General features: G+C 67.9%; 2 protein-coding genes across 2 annotated transcripts; both read right to left on the bottom strand.

The window, feature by feature from the left end:
- Positions 1–933: 933 nt before the first annotated feature.
- TRAF4 (TNF receptor associated factor 4) lies at positions 934–6,612 on the bottom strand. The gene is made up of 7 exons (XM_059717602.1): positions 6,399–6,612; positions 3,624–3,675; positions 2,914–3,018; positions 2,672–2,833; positions 2,436–2,597; positions 2,183–2,338; positions 934–2,108 (listed from the first exon to the last, which is right to left on the bottom strand). Exons 1-7 carry the CDS (start codon positions 6,539–6,541, stop codon positions 1,476–1,478), a joined length of 1,413 nt encoding a protein of 470 aa, XP_059573585.1. The 5' UTR covers positions 6,542–6,612; the 3' UTR covers positions 934–1,475.
- A 2,262-nt stretch (positions 6,613–8,874) lies between these two features.
- NEK8 (NIMA related kinase 8) lies at positions 8,875–19,174 on the bottom strand. Its single transcript, XM_059717604.1, has 15 exons — positions 18,782–19,174; positions 18,448–18,653; positions 17,606–17,838; positions 16,477–16,608; positions 15,901–16,113; positions 15,294–15,366; positions 14,654–14,835; positions 14,386–14,536; positions 13,373–13,449; positions 12,257–12,374; positions 11,878–12,028; positions 11,466–11,629; positions 11,056–11,214; positions 10,736–10,894; positions 8,875–9,428 (listed from the first exon to the last, which is right to left on the bottom strand). Exons 1-15 carry the CDS (start codon positions 18,850–18,852, stop codon positions 9,400–9,402), a joined length of 2,118 nt encoding a protein of 705 aa, XP_059573587.1. The 5' UTR covers positions 18,853–19,174; the 3' UTR covers positions 8,875–9,399.
- Positions 19,175–19,352: the final 178 nt, after the last annotated feature.

The raw sequence follows: 19,352 nt of genomic DNA, 5'->3' as shown, positions 1-19,352 counted from the left end.
GTGGTGCAAACAGGCGTGGGGCACGGGGGCAGGTGACGGCCTGTCGGCCCGCGCGAGAGGAGCAGGGGAGCGAACCGCGGCTGCTATTGTCTGTGCCGTTCGCTCTGGTGAAGATGGGCCGTGTTGGCACCTGGGCTGGTGCCCTGGGGAGAAGGGGAGCGGGCAGCCCGTGGCAGCAGAGACGCTGGTGGAGGGGCGGGGGGCTGCACGCCAGGACAGACTTGTCCCCAGGGCTGCATGTTTCCTCGGGCATGCCAGGAGGGCAGAGGCCAGGCAGGGGCATAACCAGGGGATGGGGATGGGGATGGGGATGGAGCAGCACAGCTGCCCCCGTTCAGAGCTCTCCTCTGGGGCAGCCGCTCCTCCCCTGCCCGAGGAGACACGGGCTGCTGTGCCCCAGGCTGGTGCTGCCAGCTGGCTTGACTTTCCCAGGACAGGGGGGAGGTCCTGGCTGCCGGGCACCGCCTTGGGGAGCGCACAGCCCAGGGGGCTTGGGGGCCTGCACCCACAAGGCAGATATAGGGCCGGGGTGGGGGGACGGGACCACATGGGACTGTGCATGCCATTACAGCCCCTCGCCAGCAGGGGCCAGGGCACGGCTGGGCCCGATCCTCACCCCTCTCATCCCCCCACCGCCCGGCCCCAGGCTCAGCAAGACCCCCCATCCTGGCTGGCGTGGGCACAGAGGCCTTGCTCCCCTCTTCCCGCACCCGTGACAGCCCGTCGCACAGCAGTGGGGAGAAAACAAGCCTCAAGGCCATGGGCAGCAGAGCAGCCCCCACCCCCTGCCCAGGGCCGTCCGCACCCATTGCCGGGGACAGGGCAGACGCCTTCCCGCAGCACCCAGACAGGGCAGCTCCGGCACCCACGGGCACTAGTGGGTGGCTCCCGGCATGCCCGCCCCAACCCCAGCCCTGATGCAGGCTCCGGCAATAAATACAAGAAGAGTTTATTGCAAAGGAGAAGGCAGCAGGGTCCCGCGCCCGGGCAATAAATATCAGGCACGGCCCCGGAGAGCACCGCGGGCAGGGACCGAGGAGGAGGCACATCCCCAGCCCCGCCAGCCCAGCCCGGAGGGCAGGCGGGAAGGCCCCAAGTACAAAATATGGCTATGGGAGACCCCAACCCTCCCGTATCCCTGAGGCGGGCGCCAGGCACCCGGGCATGGCGGGGCCCAGCCCCTGGTGTCACCCTGGCTCCTGCAGCGTCCCCCGGATCCCAGGGGGACCCGATCCCCAGTAGCACCTGGGTGCAACGGGCCCTGTCCCCTCCCAACACCAGGCCAGAGGCCGACGCTGCCCCCAAAACCCCTGCGCCGCGCCCCAGCGGCTGTTAGCACCGTGCTGCGGGTGCAGCATTCGCCCCCGAGGACACGACACCGGGGTGCTCAGCGCCGAGGGGCTGGGGGCTGCCCTGCCCCGTCACGGCCCCCAGCAGGCTCCCAGGACCCCGTGGCTGGGCTCAGTCCCTGGGGCTCAGGCCAGGATCTTCTGGGGGATCTCCACCGAGGCCCTGATGAAGATGGCGTTGTCCCGCACGTAGTTGCGCTTCTTGATGTCCTCGTGGGAGATGAACTTGGGGTAGCCGAAGCCCAGGGTGCTCTCGTCCACGGAGCTGCGCGAGGCCCCCGGCTTCTGGAAGTTCTTCCAGTTGGGGTCGGGGCGGAAGGTCTCGGTGACGTGCTGCGGCTTGGAGAGCGAGGGGTCGCTCTGGTCCAGCAGCGAGAAGGTGACGCGGTGCGAGAAGGGCCACTCGAGCAGGTTGTCGTAGGTGCCGGGCAGCACGCGGATGTAGACGGACAGGTGGCTGCCCTCCCCGCTGCCGTTGCCGTTGAGGAAGGCCGAGACCTGCAGCTTGTAGCCGTAGCGGTGCGTGTAGAAGGGGGGGCTGAAGGCCTCGTGGTTGCTGCGCGCCTTGGCCTCCTGCAGCCGCCGCGCGTAGTCTGGGATCTTCCACACCAGCGTCCCGTCGCAGCCCAGCGCCAGCTCCTCCACCTCCCGCCGCAGCTCCTGCAGCTCCTGGCGCTGCCGGCTCACCAGCGCCGACACCAGCCCCAGGTGCGCCTTGGTGCTCTCGTCCACGTGCCGGCTCATGGCCACCTTGGGGCACTGCGAGGCAAGTGGCGGGCGTCAGCGGGGGCGCAGGGAAGGGAGCAGGCAGGGGCAGGGGCGCTGGCACTCACGCGGTGTTTGCAGCCGGCCTCCTTGAAGGGGCACAGCACCAGCGCCGTGCTGCAGTTCTCCTTCAGGTGCCCGGGCAGGTCCTCCCTGGCCACGCTGCCCGCGCCGCACTGGTTGGGGCAGGGCACGGGGTAGCGCGGACACTGGTACTGGTGGCTCTGGGGGCAGAGGCACAGGTGAGCCGCTCCCCAGAGCCGCTTTCACCCCCCTGCCGGGACCCCCACGGGGGTCCCCCCCCCCCGCTGCTGGTCTCACCTGGATGGTGTCGAAGACGAACTCCTTGGAGCAGTAGGCGCAGGGCTGGGTGCGCTTGGGGCACTCGGCCAGCGCATGCTGGGGCAGCAGGCACCGCATCATACGGGCGCCGCACTTGTTCTCGCAGTACACGCTCTCCTGCGGGCAGGCGCCTTGGTGGGTCTGGGGGCAAGAGCGGCGCCGTCACCACTGCCTGTCCGCCCGTCCCTGTCCCACCCCGTGCCCGATCCGCGCACCTCGTAGGCCTCGCCGGTGAAGTCGCTGCCGCAGAACTCGCAGCGCAGCCGGCGCTTGGAGCAGTCGTGCTGCAGGTGGGCCGGCAGGTCGCGGCGCTGCAGCTTCAGGCCGCAGCGGTTGGGGCAGGGGATCACGTTGAAGCCGCAGGTGTTGAGATGGGCCTGGGGGGAGCATGGACGGGCATCAGGGCACGGGCCAGGCAGCGGGGCCGTGGCATGGCACGGCACCCCCCAGCCCTCACCTGGAGGTGCTTGACCTGCCCGCTCCAGCGGCAACCCTCCTCGCTGTGGATGCAGCGGATGGTGAGGCTCAGCACCTGCGACTCCAGCTCGGGGTCCGGGTAGATCTGTGGGCACAGGCGGTGAGGGGCTGGCAGCTGGCATCCTGCACCCACGCTTGCTCCCGGGGCTGTGTCCCCACCATGGCTGTCCCTTGCCCCAGCCACCCCCTCCATCTCCAGGGCAGGAGGAACATGCCCGGTGCCCCGCAGCCCACGGCGGCCCGCTCCTGGTGCGGAGCCCCCAGCCCCGGGGCGTTCTCCCCCCTTCCCACCAGGCTGGCGGGGGCTCAGCATGGCTCCCGCCGGCTGGCAGGGCTCTCGGGCAGCCAAACAAGCCGGCTTTGTTGAGAGACGGTGTCGGTTTCCCAGCGCCGCGGCACAAAGGGCCCTTGCTTCAGAGCTGGCTTGGGCACCGCAGCCCAGGCCAGGGGCTCTGCCAGGGATGGGCAGGGCCTGGGCTACCAGTCCCATCCATGCGGCCATGGGCACCCCCCACTCCTGCCTCACAGCACTGGGCAGACTGGGGAGTGCAGACGCTGCAACCTGGCACCCCCCGGGGAACCCGCCACACGTGGAGGCCACAGCTGCCCAGCCAGCGCCACGTGGCGAGGGAGCAGGCTCTGGCAGTGGGTCACTTGGCCAGCACGGGACCCAGGCGCCTGAGCTCTCACCTTGGCATAGTCGAGGGGCAGCTGGTCCTCGGGGCACTTGAACACGCCTTCGCTGCAAGGGAAACGTGGCAGTCACGCGGGGCGTGGGACTGCTCTGGCGCTCGCCAGGGACCCCGTGGTCGCCAGGACTGGCTCGGCCACTGTCCCTGACAGGGGGAAGCCGAGAGGGGCCACGGAGCCATCCCAGAGGCAGTGCCCCGAGCCCAGTAGCAGACCCTCCGGGCCGCGAGCCAGGGGCAGCTTTGGGGAGAAGCCACTCTAATCCCACCCGCCGCGTCTCCATCTGTCAGACCAGACGCCCCCCCGGCAGCCCGGGGAGTGCCCAGCCCCCAGCCCCAGTCCCCTCCAGTCTAACGCCTGGAGCAGCTGAGCCAGCCCTCAGGGACCCTCGATGGAGAGGCCGGGGCACGGCTCAGCCCTGCTCCCCTTGGGGTTCCCAGCCCTGTGCCCATCACCGGGGCCTCGGGGAAGCAGAGCACTGTCTGCAGCAGCCCTGCCCGCTGGAGCCGGGATGGTCAGCGGTGCTGCAGGTCGAGGCTGGAGGGGCCCTGGGTCCGCGTGGACACAGCTGGAGGGCAGCTGGGTGCTGGAGCGGCTCGGCCCTGCTGGGAGCCAGTCTCCAGGCTGGGGCAGAGCCCGGAGACGCGAGCGTCTGACAGCCAGGTGCTAAACACCCCAGGCTGGGGCCGGAGATGTGGCCTGCGGGGCCGGGGAGAGGGAGGGAGGGAGGGGGGAGCCCTGGCTTCCACCAGCTGCTCGCCAGATGTGCCGGCAAGCGGATGTGCAGCCCCCAAGGGGGCTCCCCCTCCCTGGCGCTCAGCCCCGGCCGCCCCTCCGTCCATCCCTCCGAGCCAGCCGCAGGGCAGCCGGGCACAGGACGGGGAGCACGGCCGTGCACGTGCGTGCGTGGGGGGAGGCCGGGAAGGTCCCAGAAGCTGGGACTGGGGGGAAGGAAGCAGGAAGCAGCAGACGCCGGCCCCCGGCCCCCCCAGCACCAGCCAGCAGGGCCCAGGAAGGGGAGGCAGGAAGCCAGGCCTGGGCCAGCCCCAGGGCCCCTCCCCAAGGCTGCCTGCCAGCACCCAGGCCCCAGAGGCTGCAGGGGAGCCAGGGGCACCCCGTTCCCAGCCCATCCTGCAGGAAGTGTGCCCTGCCCTGCCCTGCCCACGACCCCGGGGCGAGCCCCCAGCAGCTGCACTCAGCTCCAGATGTTGCTCCGACCCTGGAGCGTGGGAGCCGGCAGCTGTGGCCCCACCACGCGCGGGGGGAGCAGGGGGCTGGCTCCACATTGCCTGGCAGCACGGGGGCATCGCAGCCTCCCCCAGGGCCTCATACGATGCCTGTGCCAGGGGCCTGCTAGCTACCGCACGCTCGGTCCAGCCAAGCTCCCCTGCTGCAGCCCTGGCCTGGAAACGCCCTGGGAACAGGTGCCCAGGGCTTAACCCCCCTGCCCGCGCTCCCCGCCCAGCTCCGTGTTTGTTTGCGAGCAGCTTCCCGTGGGCACGGTTGCCAGGTGGCTCCGACTCGCCCTAGGGTAGCAACGACCGGCTGTGCCACCTCAGCTGCGTGCACTTCCCATGTTGGTGTTGGCGGGGTGTGCGATCTGCCCTGGGCATCGCAGGAGCCTCCAGCTCGCAGGCTGCGAGCGGGCCTGAGCCAGGAGGCTGCGGGCCCTGCTCCCGGGGTCTCCAGAGCTGTACGTACGTACAGCGCCGAGCACACGGCAGCTGCAAGAAGGGTTGTGAGCGCCGCTGGGAGCGGGGGGCAGGGTCCCCGCTGCAGGGAGGGGCTGCACACATAATCCCCAGCAAAGCCTGCTCCGTCCTCACGGCTGGCTGGGCAGGGAATGTGCTGAGCCAGCACTTTGGGGCGGGGAAAGTCCTTGCCTCTGACCTTCACCTAGCGCCGGCGCGGGCTCAAGGTGACGCTGCGCGGTGGGGGGGGCCTGGCACCCGCAGGCCCCAGCACCCCGAGATGAGCAGCTGGCCCGCGGCAGGGGCAGGGCCCTGAGCTGGGGGCACAGCCGACCACCCCATGGGCAGCAGGGAAGTCCTGACCTGGGAGCAGGGGCAGGAGCCCAGGCCCCACGGCCCCTGTGGGGGCACAGAGACCGGGCTGGGCCCCTTTGCTCCGCCGCGGCCGCTCCACTGACCTGCTGAGCTTGACAGGACTGGGCAAGCGCGGCCGCGGGGCACAGGGCTCCGGCTGCCCACCCTGGCTCAGCACCCTGCCGAGGCACAAAGGGTCGGCCCGCACCGCCCGTGCCGTGGCAGCCGCCGGGGCGGCGCGGAAGTGGCCCCGGTGGCCTGGACTCCGGCCCCGGAGAGATGCGGCTTGGGGGCCGGCACACCTGGCCCCTCCGCAGCGGCCTGGAGGTGCCGGCACAGCCCAGCCCAGCCCAGCCCCGGGGCAGCAGGAATCCTGCCCAGCCGACGTGGCTCCTGCGCCCGCCCGCCCGCCCAGCCCCATGCCCCGGGCAGGGCAGGGCAGGGCAGGGCAGGGCAGGGCAGGGTGCGTGTGCGCGGGGAGTCACGCGGGCCCGTCCCCGGGCACCTGGCACACGAGCCGCGAGGGGCAGGGCCGGGCCGGGCCGGGGCCAAGCGCGTGCCCCCCCCGGGCCGGATGGAGCCGGGGTCCCCCGCACACGTCACAAAGCGACTCTGACATCACCGCCCTCGCCCCGGCAGCCGGCGGGGTTCCCCCGCGCCCGCAGCCGCCCGCCGCGCGCACACAAAGGCAGCGGCGGCCCCGGCCCCGGCCCCGGCCCCGGCCCCGGACCTGAGGAACTCCTGCAGGCAGGTGTCGCAGAAGCGGTGGCCGCAGGTGGAGACCTGCACGGGCTCCCGCATGGCCTTGGCGCAGAGCGGGCAGAGCAGCCGCCGCTTCGGCTTCTCCAGGAACGAGTAGTCGAAGCCAGGCATGGCCGGGCCGCGCCGCGCCGCGCCGCGCCGGGGTCGCACTGAGCCCGCTCCGCTCCGCTCCGCCCCGGCCCCGGCCCCGGCCCTGTCCCCGGCCCGCGGCTCCTCCCCGGCCGGCCCGGCGAGGCGGTGCCAGCGCGGCCCCCGCCCCGCCCCGCCCCATCTGCCCGGGGGGAAACTGAGGCAGGCGGCCCCTGGGGCTCGGCCGGGCTCCGGAGCAGCCCCTGGCCTGGGCTCGCTGGCACCCGGGCTGCCCAGCACGGAGTGGGCAGGGGCAGGGGCAGCTCCCCGCGCTCTTGGCCCCGGAGGAAGCTGCTGCCCAGGCCCCCCCCCCCCCCCCCCACGGTGCTAAGGGAAGGGGCAGCGGGGCAGGGTCCCCCAAAGCTGCTCCCAGAATGGGGGGGATGGGGGTAGACAAGGGGCTCGGGAGGGCAGCTGGGGCTCCACTTGAAGCAGGGCCCCGGGCTGGCCCGCTCCTGGGCGCGCACTGACGTGGGGAGCCGGCTGCCCAGCGCCCCGAGCACCCCTGGCGCACCCTGCTCAGTCCCTTCCTCGTCCTGCCCCGCCACGCGGCACCCACGGGGGCAGGGGCCGCCCTGCAGCCCCCCCGCCCGGGCCACAAGCACCCCGGGAGCAGGCCGTGCTCCGCCGCCACCACCCCACCAGGCCACGGAGCAGGCGGCTGGTGCCGCTTGCATGGAAGTAAGGCTCGGGGATGGGACCCCCTTCCCAGGGCTGAGGGCCGGCACGAGGGCAGGGGGCCAGCTCGGCCGGAGGGGCAATGAGCCGAGCTCTTCCCTTTGTCCCGGGGCCTTGGCGCTCCCTCCTCCAGCCCACCACCTCCGGGGCTGCGGGCAGGCCAGGCCCCAGTTTCGGTCAGCGGCTCCACGGCCATAAACAGCTCGGGTGGTAAACGCCGCGCCCAGGCCCTTATCTGGAGAGGAAGCGGGAGTGCTCCCGGCTCCCTGCGGGGGAGGACTGGGCTCCCAGCCGAGTTTCCCTCCCGGCCGGGGGAAGGAAGGGTGCCCCGCGGCTGCTTGGGCCATGGGGCAGCTTCCGAGAGGATCCTCCTGCCAGCAGCACGGGCTGCAGGACCTCAGAGCCAAGGGACAAGGGGGCCTCGGACGCTCCCCTCCGCCAAGCCCGGACCAGCCGGCTGCCTCCAAGCCCTTGTGCCAGGAGACGGGGCTTCAGCCCTCTCCTGCTGGGCACGGAGCCGCCAGCTGGGAAGGACAGGAGGGCGATGACGGGCCCAGCCTGGTTTTCTTATGCCCGTCTGGGTCAGCAGGGTCGGGGTGGCGGTGGGGCACCTCGCTCACCTGGCACCCTGGGGCAGAGCCAGGCAGGGCGCCCCTGTCATGGCGGAGCGGAGCTTTCGCAAGGAACAAAGCAGCCGGCAGGCATGCGAAAGGCCTGGCAGGAGGCGGCTCCTTGAGCCTTGGGGACAGGCCCTGGCTTGCCGGTGTGCAAGCGGCTGCCTCTCACGGCCTGGGTCCCCCTGGCTCTTCCGCGCTTCCCCAGCCTGGCACCAAGCCTTCCGGCACCTGTGCCAGGGGGTGATAAATACAAACTGCGTGCCGCAGCAGCCCCAGCCCCCAAGTCCCCTGAAACTGGGCTGTGGGGGCAGCTCCCGGCAGGGTGGGAGGAGAGGGCTCGGGAGGAAGGGGCATCTGTGTGAGGAGGCTTTACTGGCTCTCCGAGAGCTGCTGGAGCAGAGGGAGACGAGCACTGCTTGGCCCCAGGAAGATGTAGCTCATCAGGAACCTGCCCAGACTGGGGCCCACAACCACATCCATGCCCTTCGCTGCCAGCTCTGCCCTGGGCAGCATCTCCCTTGGTCCTGGGGAAAAGCCACGCTCCCCTTCCATGCTCCGCCGGGTCAGAGCGTCCATCTCGCAGCCTGCCCCTGCCCTGCAGCTGAGGGAGGATGTGGAGACCAAGCCGCACTGGAGGAGCCGGGCCCAGGGGAGCAGGGGAGACAGTGCCGCGCCCCAAGGCCCCCAGTAACACGCCCCGAGGTCACCAGCACAAACCACTCCTGTTGCAAGCAGCTTAGAAAAGCACCTACTTTATAGGCAGTGCCTGGCAACACGTGTGACGACAGCCCAGAGGGAAACACAACTGCCCTCAAGACCCTGGCATCGTGCCCGGCGTAACCCTCCTGCGGATGATAAGCAAGGAAAGTGCCTGTTATTGGTGATAGCTGCTGGCTTCCAGGTGCCAAGGTGCCCGCCAGTGGACAGCAGCAGGTAGAGGGTGCAGCCAGCTTTAGGCTCTGGCAGGTGGGGGTGGCAGGTCAGGCCTGGGCCCCTTGCTAGCGTGCAACGCCCAGGAGCTGGGTCAGCTGTTGGGGAGAATGCTCCAAAGAAAAAATAGACTTTGGGAGTAAGAAAAACCAGGAGTTTGGTGCTGAGTCACCCTGTGAGCCCAGGGCCATGGCAGCAGCTGCTCCCGTGGAGCCGCAGACACCGGCTGCCAGCCCACGCGTGGGGATGGAGCGGAGGCGGCGGTGGCAGCAGAAGAGACACTGCGGCCCTGCACGCTGGCACCATATAGCCCCTAGCCCGGCTCTCTGAACAGGCACACGGTCAGGGTCAGCCCCTGCAAGGAGGGGAGGAGGCCTGTCCTGGCAGGCGCAGGGAGACGGGGGACCCATGGAGACAGCCCCCAGGGCTCCAGGTTCTCTGCAGGAACCACAGGGGCCCCAGCTCTCAGTCACCGTCCTAGTGCTCTCAGGAGCATCCTCCCGCACAGCCCTCAAGTGCAGGATCCGGTGCTGCTGGGGTGAGCAGCACTGGCCTGTGGGCCAGAAGTGCAGGGAGAAGCCGCCTGCATCCATCTAGGGGGGCCGCAGCTGCTCCTCACTGCGGGGCCGGCTCTTCTAGTGCCGCTGAAATGCAAAGGACAGAGCTGGGAATCAGGGCGGCACCATCCCCACAGCGCCCAGGGGTGGGGGGTATGACTGGCAGTGTCCTGGGGCACGAGGCTCCCACTGCCCCACGGCAGCACTCTGCGGGTAGGCAGAGCTGAGGGGGGCTGCAGGATCACACCGGCTGCTGCTTCTGCCGTGTCTCCTGGGGAGGATGGGACTGTGACCCCACGGGCTGCACCCCCCATGCAGGGGCAGTTGCAGGGGGGAAGGGCCTGGGTTCTGCAGAGCTGCCCCTGCCGTGTGCCCACATGCAATCTCCTGCCGTCTCTAGGATCCATGCAGTCCATGGTACAGGGAAGAGACAGGACCAAGGGCTTGGCTGCAGGTGCCTGTAGTGCAGGAGGGACCTGGGAGAGCCCCTGCCAGGGCACAAATGAGGGCAGGGACAGGCCCAGGCCTTGGCCGCTGTCATGGTGGCAGGGCACATTGGGCTGCCCCTCCAGGCTGACCTGGCTCTCTCCCGCATGCTCCAGCCCCGGAAGGGCTGGGTGCGCTGTGGCAGCTCCTGCCCACACAACGATGCTGCCTTTAGCAGGGCAGGGGAACCACAAACCATCGGTAGGTAACTGTCCAACCCGCAGTGAGGGGACCGGCAGCCAAAAGGGCGCCTCAGACCATCCCCATCCCGGCAGCTTCAATTAGCCCTCCCTCTGCCTCCAGCTGTGGCTGTTTTTGGCTCCATAATCATGGCTGACAGCTTCCCGTGAGCCTCACCCTGGCCAGCCCACTGCTTGCTGAGGCAACAAGAGCCTCAGACCTCCCAGGCTCTGTCCTGCCTGCGTCCTGGGGCTGGCTGGCAGGCGCTGGTGCTGTTACGGCGGGGCGGGGGGTGTAGCAGTCACAACATGCAGTGAGAAGGGGGGCCCACTCAGTGGAACCAGTGGTAGTGAACCAGAGCCCCCCACGGGTCCCTCCAGCCTCAGAGTGGATGGCAGGGGAAAAGGAGAGGGTTTCCCAGCTCTTGGGGGATTCCGCGCCCTGTCTGGGACGTCCCATCTCTCTTCCCCAGCTACACAGGACGTGGGCGGCAGCAGCAGCCGCAGGTGCCAGGAAAGCCCCAGAGGGGTAAAAATGGGAGGCCAAATCACAAGTCACGATGCCACGAGGTCCTGTGATCAGAGCATGAGCAGCAGAGCCTGGGCGGCCCCCACCCCTGCGCACTGCCAGGCCATGGGCAAGCCTGCAGCTTTGGTGAGCTGAGCTGAGCCGAGCAGTGCTCTGCCCGCCATGCCTGGCCCACTGCTCCCGGCAGGAACTGCACTCACGTTTTACGGCCAGCAGCGTGTTCCCGTGGCAGCAGGCGACCGAGGTCACCACGTACGGGTGCATCTCCTCCAGCTGCACCGGCCGGGGCATCCTGGTCTCCTCGTCCTTCCTTCCCAGGCGGCCCCTGGCTCCCTTTCCCCAGGTGCAGACCTCTCCATCTGCAAAGGACAGGTCGGTGCTGCAGCCTCAGCTCTCTCCATCTCCCACTGGGGCACTGCAGCTGCCCGAGCAGCCCCCAAGGAGCCAAGCTTAACATGCCTGCATCCAAGCCACAGGCAAAGGCTCCCTGGGTCTGCTGCAATGCCGGGCTCCAACTCACCTGCTCCAATGGCCACAGTGAAGGCATCGCCGCAGGCGACCATGGTGACCTTCACGGCTTGGAGCCCCACAACCAGGTAGGGCACACGACTGCTGCGGCAGGTGCCAGTGCCAAGCTGCCCATGCTGGTTGCTGCCGAAGGTGTAACACTGCCCGGAAGCTGCCAACAGAAATGGAGGAGTCAGGGGCTGGCTGCCTGCCTGCCAGCTCATCGTGGGGCCCTCACTGCTGCACCAGCCAGCCCTAGCCCACCCGCTGGGACAGTGGTACAAGAGCCCCAGGGCTCACTGGGTCCCAGTCCTTCTTCTTGGGGGATCCTATCTGGGTCCCAGACAAGGTATTGGAAAGAGCCTGTGTCCTGCCTGCCCAGCTGTGTCAGGGCTCCTCAAGCCACCCCCCCACTGCCCTTACCTGTGACTGCAGCCGAGTGGGCTGTGCCAATGTCAGCACACACTATCGGCTCATGGAGCAAGGGAGCGGAGCGGGTGCAAGCGAGCGCAGGGGCCTCTTCCACCTGGTTCTCCTGCGAAGGCTCCTCCTCAGCCGTGATGCAGTCCAGGCCCAGCTTGTTGAACCTGCGGGACAAGAGCGTGATCTGGGACTGGCTGACCCCGCAGTGCCAACACTGCTGGGGCCACGGCCGTGACGGTGCTGGGGCTGCTGCCGTTCTGCCAGGGAGGCTGAACTGATGCCATTCCAGTGGGAGGGGGCCTTTCCTGAGCTCCTCCCAGGCACGTGGTCACAGCAGGACACCGGGTGAGGGGGGCCCTGGGCTGCTGCACTGTCCAACACTGGGGCACAGTGAGGGGCCTGCACAACTTACCGGTTGCTCCCGCAAGCAAGGATGCGGCCGCTGATGGTCAGGACCATGGAGGCATCGATGCCGCAAATGACTCCCTGCGCCTCGTGCTCTGGCGGGACTGGTACCTGCTGTGGGGAATTGTGGGACTCCAGCGTCCCCAGCCCCAGCCGACCTGGCAAAACACAGGCAAAGCAGCTCCACGGTGCCCCAGGAAACCCTGGGTGACTGCAGGAGCCCTGGTTGGGGGGTGCAGCGGGGCAGCGCCCGGCTGCAGGGAGATCTCAGCTGCTCTAATCCCCACCAGACACACCACCAGCTTCTTCTCCGGGGGAAGCGTGCATGCAGGAGGACAAGTGAAGACCCCTGGCCACATGCAGCAGCAGTGGTTCCAGCCTTTTACCATTATCCCCCCGGCCCCAGGCGAACACTTCCCGCTCGTTGGAGACAGCCAGGACATGTGATGCGCCACAAGCCACCTGCACAATCTCGTAGCCCAGTAGTGCCTCCACGATCTTGGGCTGGGGGGAGGGGAGAGAGCCACGTTAGGCAGTCAGAGGAGAGCTCCTGCCCCTGGAACCGTCCGCCTCCCCAAGCAGCCTGGCAGTGCAGATGCACGGGGGTGGGCAGACACCCAGCGGCACAACAGCTAGGACAGGGTGAAATGATGGGGCAAGCCTGACCCTGGGATGAGTGCCAGGGACTGTCTGTGCCCGCTCTGAGCCGACACAACTAGGGCTGATTAAGGTCTCGCTGGAGACAGCCGTCCCCATCCCCCACCCCAACACGGCCAGGGGCCAGCTTGTCAGCTGTTAGCTAGACCTCCCTGGAGGCTGAGGGCCAGATGGAGACCCCCCCTCTGCCCCTCCCCTGCTGTGACCCAGACTCAGACCTGACACCTCCCCTCCTCGCCCTCTCCGCAGAAAGCACCATTTGCCTACACAAGGCCCCAGCCACCAAGCCCTTGCTCCAGAAGCAAATGGGCATCCCCCTCCTAGGGAGGGTCAGGAGGACAACCTGCGGAGGATCCTGTGAAGGAGCCCCTGGCTGGATCGCTGGGGCTGTCACCACCCCAGGAAGAGGGTAGGGGAGCAGCGTGTAGCTGGGCTGGGGGGTGGGACAGCCCCAGCGCGGGGTGCCGGTTGGGACACATGGCTCTTTCTCACATACAGGCCCCTTTTGACAAACAAGTTTCTCCGTGAACCGCAGCAGCTGCAGGCCTGAGACTGAGACAGCCAGGTGTGCAGGGGAGGCCATGCAGAGGCTGGGCGCCAGCCAAGAGCAACCACAAGGCAGCTCCTGACTTCCCCAGCCCCGTGCTCAAAGGCGGCATTGTGCAGTGGGGGGAGAGAGGCAGGCAGGCCCCCAGCAGCAGCAGGGCCAGGCTGGGGGAAGGGCCAGGGCCCACTTCTAGAGCAGGCAGCAGCTGCAGGGCGCTGCACGTGGGCTTGGCCAGCACGAGCTGCCACACACGAGGCACCCAGCATTTCCCCTCTGCGCCGGTCCCCACCCCACACACCTGCGTCACGTCCGTGAAGTTCCCGTGGCCCAAACAGCCGTTGCTGCCGCTGCCAAACGTCATGATGATCCCTCTGTCTGGGGGAGCAGAGCAGAGCCCCTCAGCACTGAGCACCATGTGGTGGGAAGCACGCAGCGCAGGCTGGCGAGTGTGGACCTCAGCCCCAGGGAAGGCTGCTGAGTCAGGCTGCAACACATTGGTGCCCAGGGACAGTTGCTCTAGAGCTGCCCCAAAGCCCGGCTCCACTTCTGGGCCCAGGACTCAGGCAGCCACAGATGGCCTGTGACAATGACTGACACAGATGGGGTGGAGGATGGGAAGGCGCCGAGATAACATTATTCCAGCTGTGTACGCAAGACTTGCTAATCCCACAGTCTGCAAAGGTGCTAAACACACAGGCCTATTCATTTAGCAGCCCCCTCCACCCCTGCGCAGGAGCAGCAGGAAGCTCTGAGCAGAGACAGGACAAACACACGCAGCCAGTTTGCCCCTGCGAATCTCTCGCGTATCCCCACCCCCAGAACTACAAATACGCAGTGCCCTGGGGCCAGCGGAAGGACTTGTGCAAACATCGTGCATTCCAGACTGGTGTCACGGGGCAGGCAGCTTGGTAGAAAAACCTCCTCGTTTCAGACCTGCGGGGGCTCCCAAAGCCCACCCCAAATGGGTCCCTTGCTGCAGTGCTGGTCCCAGCTTGCTCCTGGGGAGAAGTTCTCCCCGCCTCAGGGCCTTGGGGATCAAGGTGGGGAGCGCACTGCCATGATGTACCCTTTCTGCCCCAGTCACTTGGATGCCTCAAGCCATGCAGAGTGCAAGGTGAGAAGGAGCCTTGCTCCACGCAGCCCAGGACAGGCATGGCCTCAGGGTGGGGGAAGTCTGGAGCCAGCGTGCAGCTGTCATGTTTGGGGCCTTAGCTGGCTGGTGGGTCTCCACATGCAGCTGCTCTCCGTCCCTTGTTGCACGATGGGACGTGTCACTGAGTGGGGGCAGCTACTGCCAGCTCCGGGGCATACCTGTGAGGCAGGCGGAGAAGAGGTCACCGCAGGACACATGTTTGATGGTCACTCCTGACTGACCTTCCAGGAAGCGAGACACAAACTGTGGCTGGAGCTGTTCCACGGCCCCTGGCAGGGACGGCCCTCCGGCTGCGCCCATGGGGGGAGCCTGGCAGAAGGAGGCCACAGGGAGGTCAGAGGCACAGGCCTTGCAACAGGCTGGCAATGGGGGAGTGAGTGGAGGGTACACAGGATTCCCCGGCCCCCGCAGATCTGCCCCACTCACCTCCCACATGACCAGCCTCCCTGACTTTGTGACACCGGCCTTCTGGGTCCTCCCTGCCGACACCTGCACCACCTCTGTGCTCAGCATGGGCAGCCGGAGTGGGGTGCTGATCCCGCTGCCCCAGGCATAGACGGATGACAGGGGAAGGGGGATTCCGGTCCTGGCAGAGCCGCTGCGAGCACCTAGCGCGTCGCACACGAGATCATCAGCCCTCCCTCCCTCAGCCTGTAAAGTGGGGGCCCAAGGGCTGCACTACAGGGCTGGGTCTCAGCACCTCTGCCAGAGGGTCGCTAGGGGCGCAGGGCAGCTCTGCCAGTGGGTGGTGTCGGGGGAGAGGATGGGGACAGGGGAACAAGAGCACGGTTTGGTCGGGGTGGCTGTGCGGCATCGGCAGCCCTTGCTGTTCGTGGGCCAGCACCTGCAGGACAGCTCTGTGCTAGCATGCTGCATCCCCATGGCTCTTCTGACTGACCCTTGGGCTCTGTGAGCTGGAGCAGTAGGGAACGCAGGCTCCGGGGGACAGGGGCAGAGACCCTTGGGGTGCGGTGGGACTGGAGCTACACTGCCCTGCTGCTCCCTGCAGCCCCCGCAGCAGGTCCTTCCAAACCAAGTCCTGCTGAATACACTGCACTGGTCTCACCCCTGGGCCTTGCGCTGGTTACTCGTCCGCCTGCCCGGCTGTGCGTCACTGATGGCACTGGAGCCACGGGCTTCTCGGGCCTGTCAAACAAAGGCACGGCTTCATCCTGCTAGTACAGGGAACCAGCCAAGCCCCAAGCCACCCTGCTGCAAAGTGAAGGGGACCAGGGACGTGGCCCTGTGGGTGCCAGCAGGGGTGCAGCAGGAGATGCAATGCGTGTCCTGGGGCTGGTTCTGCGCTAGGCCCTTCGAGCCTCACTGCCTGGCTCAGACAGTACCATGGTGCCTAGGGCAACTGCTCTGAAAGCAGGGGAGTGTGTGCACAGTGTTAACAACTGCCTGCACCTGCCCTCCCCCTCAGCCCCAGGCTCCACATGCAGCAATGCACCGGACGCCAGGAGGATGAAGGGGAAGTGGGTCAACGCCCAGCTCTCAGCCTCCTCCCCGCAGTGGCTGGAGGGAAGCCCCTTGCCAGTGCAGAGCTGCCTGCTCAGGGCCTGCTTGGCCCACATGCAAGGGCTAGCGGCACAGTAGCTGCGAGTGACCCTGCCCCCAGCGAGCTGCAGCAGCCTCCCTTGCCTGACTGACTCCCATCCCAGCAGCACCACTTGCCTCTTCATTTTGACACTGCCCACGTCGGTGTAGAGGTTCAGGAGTGGGCGGATGCAGAGGGCCTGGGCCATAATCTCGTTCAGGGGGGGCCGCCTGGAGGGGTCCAGGTGGAGCATGCTGAGGATGAGCTGCCGCAGGTCCGGGCTGTACTGATCGGAGACAGGTGCGAACGTCCCGCTCATGATCTTCAGTACCAAGGCGGGAAGGTTCTGGAGGGCAGGAAAGGGACACGTGGTTGGCAAACCCTGGGGCCTGGAGGTGACAGGAGCAAGACCAGGCCCCGAGCAGCAGGGCCATGCCTTTTGGCAGACATACCTCCACTCAGCCCCACACCCTGCACGACTGCCACCCCAAACCCCTTCCCCTGCCTCATCTCCTGCTCTGCCTTTTGCTCCCTGCCCTGTCTGCTGCTGTGCTCCCCCATGCCACATACCATACAGCAGCTTCCCACCCCAGCCTGGGGCACAGCCTCCCCCTCCCACAATCAGATCACAGTCTGATCCGATGAAGTTCCCCATGCCACGAAGAGCAGGTTTCCCTGCTCTGAGCTTCGCCCCAGCCCTCGGCCTTACTGCAGCTTCAAAGGCCCTCTTGAGACTGGCGAGTTCATAAAGCACGCAGCCCAGGGCCCAGATATCGCTCTTCTGGTTGTAGGGCTTCCCTTCGCACAGCTCTGGAGAGATGTAGCACGGAGTCCCCACGACCTGGGAGGGGAGACACCTGAATCATGGCACCGCAGGGCCGATGGAGCAGAGCCATGCACTTCCAGTGGGAGCATGGAGGGGCTGGGACAGGCCATAGCAGCCTTGGCAGCGAGTGCTGCTCAGGACTGTGCCACCACAAGACCTGCCTGGTGCCAGGCAGAGATGGCCTCCCGCTGCCCCCCTGATCCTGCAGCAATGAGCCTGGCATAAACCGTCTGGCCAGATTAGGTTAGATTAGACAGGGAACGGTACCAAAGCCTCACGCAGACAGAGATTAGAGAGACACTGGGCCAGCAGGGCCTCCAGCAGGACTGCAGGCGCTTCCAGCAGCTAACGGATCAGGCAGGCGGGAGAATCGCCTGTGACCCCCCCCCAGGTGACACCATCTGCTGTCCCCTGCCCCCCAACATCGACTCCCAGGGCTCTGTCACCCCTCCGGGATGCCGAGCTGCGGCGCACCCAGCGTGAAGCCCCAGCCCACAGCACAGGCAGGATGTCACACCAGCCGTCTGCTCAGCTTCCTCCAGGGCCTGCCTGAGAACCAGCCCTGACTCCCACAGGGCCCGCCCCAAAGCCCCCTCCTAGGGCAGCATGCTTCCTCAACTTCCCTCCTCCGCCGGTGCCAGGCAGCACAGGCACCTAACAGCAACGGCTCCCGCACCGAACCCTCCCTGCCAGGCAACGCTCCCTTGGAGAGGGGGACAAGAGAAGGAAACCGCACGACAGCTGCAGTTCACGCATGGCTGGAAGTTGCTGGGCGGCCCAGGCAAGGACGGAGGCAGAAGAACCGCGATCGACTAGGACAGAGCGCTCGTCACTGATGCAGGAAAGCGGGACCTCAGAGAGGCGGGGAGCCAGACACCCGGCGTGCACGCCAGCGACCCCTGATGGCAGCAACTAACACACGCGGATCTACGGCCCGCGCTCCTCTCTGGAAACTGAGGAACGGGACCGCGTAGATGGAAAGACCCCGGGAACGGCCCGGGCGTGCACCCACCGTGTAGGCTTTGCTTTTGCTGCTCAGGATTTTGGAGATGCCGAAGTCCCCAACCTTGACGATCATGCGGTGCTCGTCCAGCAGGATGTTCTGCGTCTTGAGGTCGCGGTGCAGGATCTGCTTGGTGTGCACGTGGTGCAGGGCCAGCAGGATCTGCACGAAGAAGTGCAGGATGGTGTCTTCGTCCAACAGCGAGCTGCCCCGTTTGTGGATGAACTCGGCCAGCGTGCCCCCTGCAGCGGAGCGCAAAGGGCAGGTGGCTCAGCAGGGCTGGGCTGGCGCTAGGCCACGGGCAACGGGACGCGGTAGCAGCGTCGTAAGCGCACGGGGCTTGCGGCCTCCGGATACAAGTTGCGAGTTCGAGCTCTGCTCCTGTCTCACGCAGGCCCCGGACGTGCTCGTTCGGGCAGCGGAGTCAGAGGCAGGCGGCTGCGATCCCCGACTACATGCCTCCTCGCGGGCACACCTCTACTGACTGCTCGGACCTACAGTGCAAGCGTGTGCAAAGCCACGCGCAACTGTGCACCGCACGCTCCCCGTTCGCTAAGAAAGCAACAGAGCCCGGCCGGCGCCACGCAGAAACCACCGCGTCGTCCGCCAACACCACGCGAATCCTCCGCCGCCGCCGAACGAGGCGAGCCCGCTCTCGCCGTCGAGCAACCCCACGAGGCGTCGACTGGGAGGCGTCTCGCTCGGGCCGCGGAGACGCCCACCGGAAACAGAAGCGAAACCGAGAGCGCTAAATGAGGAGCAGGAGGCAGCGGAGCGGAGCGGAGCGCGGCGGAACCCGGCTCGCGGGCGAGGGTAGTACGTGCCGGCGGCGAGGCGAGGCAGGGCCGCACCTGGCGCGTACTCCATGGCGATCATGAGGGCCTTGTCCTCCAGGAAGTTCTCGTAGTACTCGATGACGTTGGGGTGGCTCAGCAGCTTGAGCACCTGGCACTCGTTCTGCGCCGCCAGCCGCTCGTCCTTGCTCATCTGCTCCACCGGGATCTGCTTGATGATCACCAGCTTCTGGTCGGCCTTGCGCAGGCACAGGTGCACGATCCTGCAGGCGTGGAGAGGACGGGACGGGACAGGGGGCTGCAGCCGGCGCACGTGCGAGGGCACCGCCTCCCCTCCCCTCCCCTCCCGCGGGGGTGCCCGCCCCAGTGTCCCCGGGGGGGGGGTGCTAACCCGAAGGCCCCCCGCCCCACCACGCGGATCCGCTCGTATTTCTCCATGGCGGCCCACGGGCCCGTCTCCATGGAGACACTTCCGGGAGGCGCTACGGCGGCCGCGGAGGGACAGGCCGGGCCGTCCCGCGACCGCGCCAAGCTGGCAGGCGGCTCCCCGGCCCCCGTGCGCGCCCTCCAGCGCGGGGGAGTTCATGTGCAACCGGCCGAGCGCCCTGCAGCCTCCGCAAACGCTGCCAAAGCCAACTCCGGGGCCTGTGCCCCGCTGCCCTGGGCTGGGGGGTTGGGGGGAGAGGTGCACAGCGGGAGGAAGGCCGGGGCTGGGCTGCCAGGCAGGCTCTGGGACACGGCTGGGTGCCGGGACGGAGACCCCGGCGCACGGTGGGGGAGGGCAGCTTCCAGCACGGTCCGCGCCCGCCCCCTGCCTGCGGCCGCAGCCAGCACCGGGGAGGAGCGGGGGCGGGGCCAGGGGGCGGAGCCAATGAGAGAAGGCAGCTGCAGGCAGGGAAGGAGAGTTGTGGGCGGGGCCAGGCGGGCGGAGCCAATGAGCGAAGCAGCTGCAGGCGGGGAAG

Source organism: Alligator mississippiensis, chromosome 14 (assembly GCF_030867095.1).
Source record: "Alligator mississippiensis isolate rAllMis1 chromosome 14, rAllMis1, whole genome shotgun sequence".
In the NCBI taxonomy this organism is placed as follows: domain Eukaryota; kingdom Metazoa; phylum Chordata; order Crocodylia; family Alligatoridae; genus Alligator; species Alligator mississippiensis.
This window is presented reverse-complemented; position numbering and strand designations above follow the sequence as displayed.

Excerpts from the sequence above, each read along its gene's own strand:
- TRAF4 (XM_059717602.1), bottom strand. The coding sequence starts at position 6,541 with ATGCCTGGCTTCGACTACTCGTTCCTGGAGAAGCCGAAGCGGCGGCTG. Across the intron at positions 3,019-3,623 it reads TGCCCCTCGACTATGCCAAG|ATCTACCCGGACCCCGAGCT; the intron begins GTGAGAGCTCAG and ends CTGTGCCCACAG. Across the intron at positions 2,109-2,182 it reads AGGCCGGCTGCAAACACCGC|TGCCCCAAGGTGGCCATGAG; the intron begins GTGAGTGCCAGC and ends CTTGCCTCGCAG.
- NEK8 (XM_059717604.1), bottom strand. The coding sequence starts at position 18,852 with ATGGAGACGGGCCCGTGGGCCGCCATGGAGAAATACGAGCGGATCCGC. Across the intron at positions 17,839-18,447 it reads CGCCATGGAGTACGCGCCAG|GGGGCACGCTGGCCGAGTTC; the intron begins GTGCGGCCCTGC and ends GCTCCGCTGCAG. Across the intron at positions 11,215-11,465 it reads CCACTCGGCTGCAGTCACAG|CTTCCGGGCAGTGTTACACC; the intron begins GTAAGGGCAGTG and ends TTCTGTTGGCAG.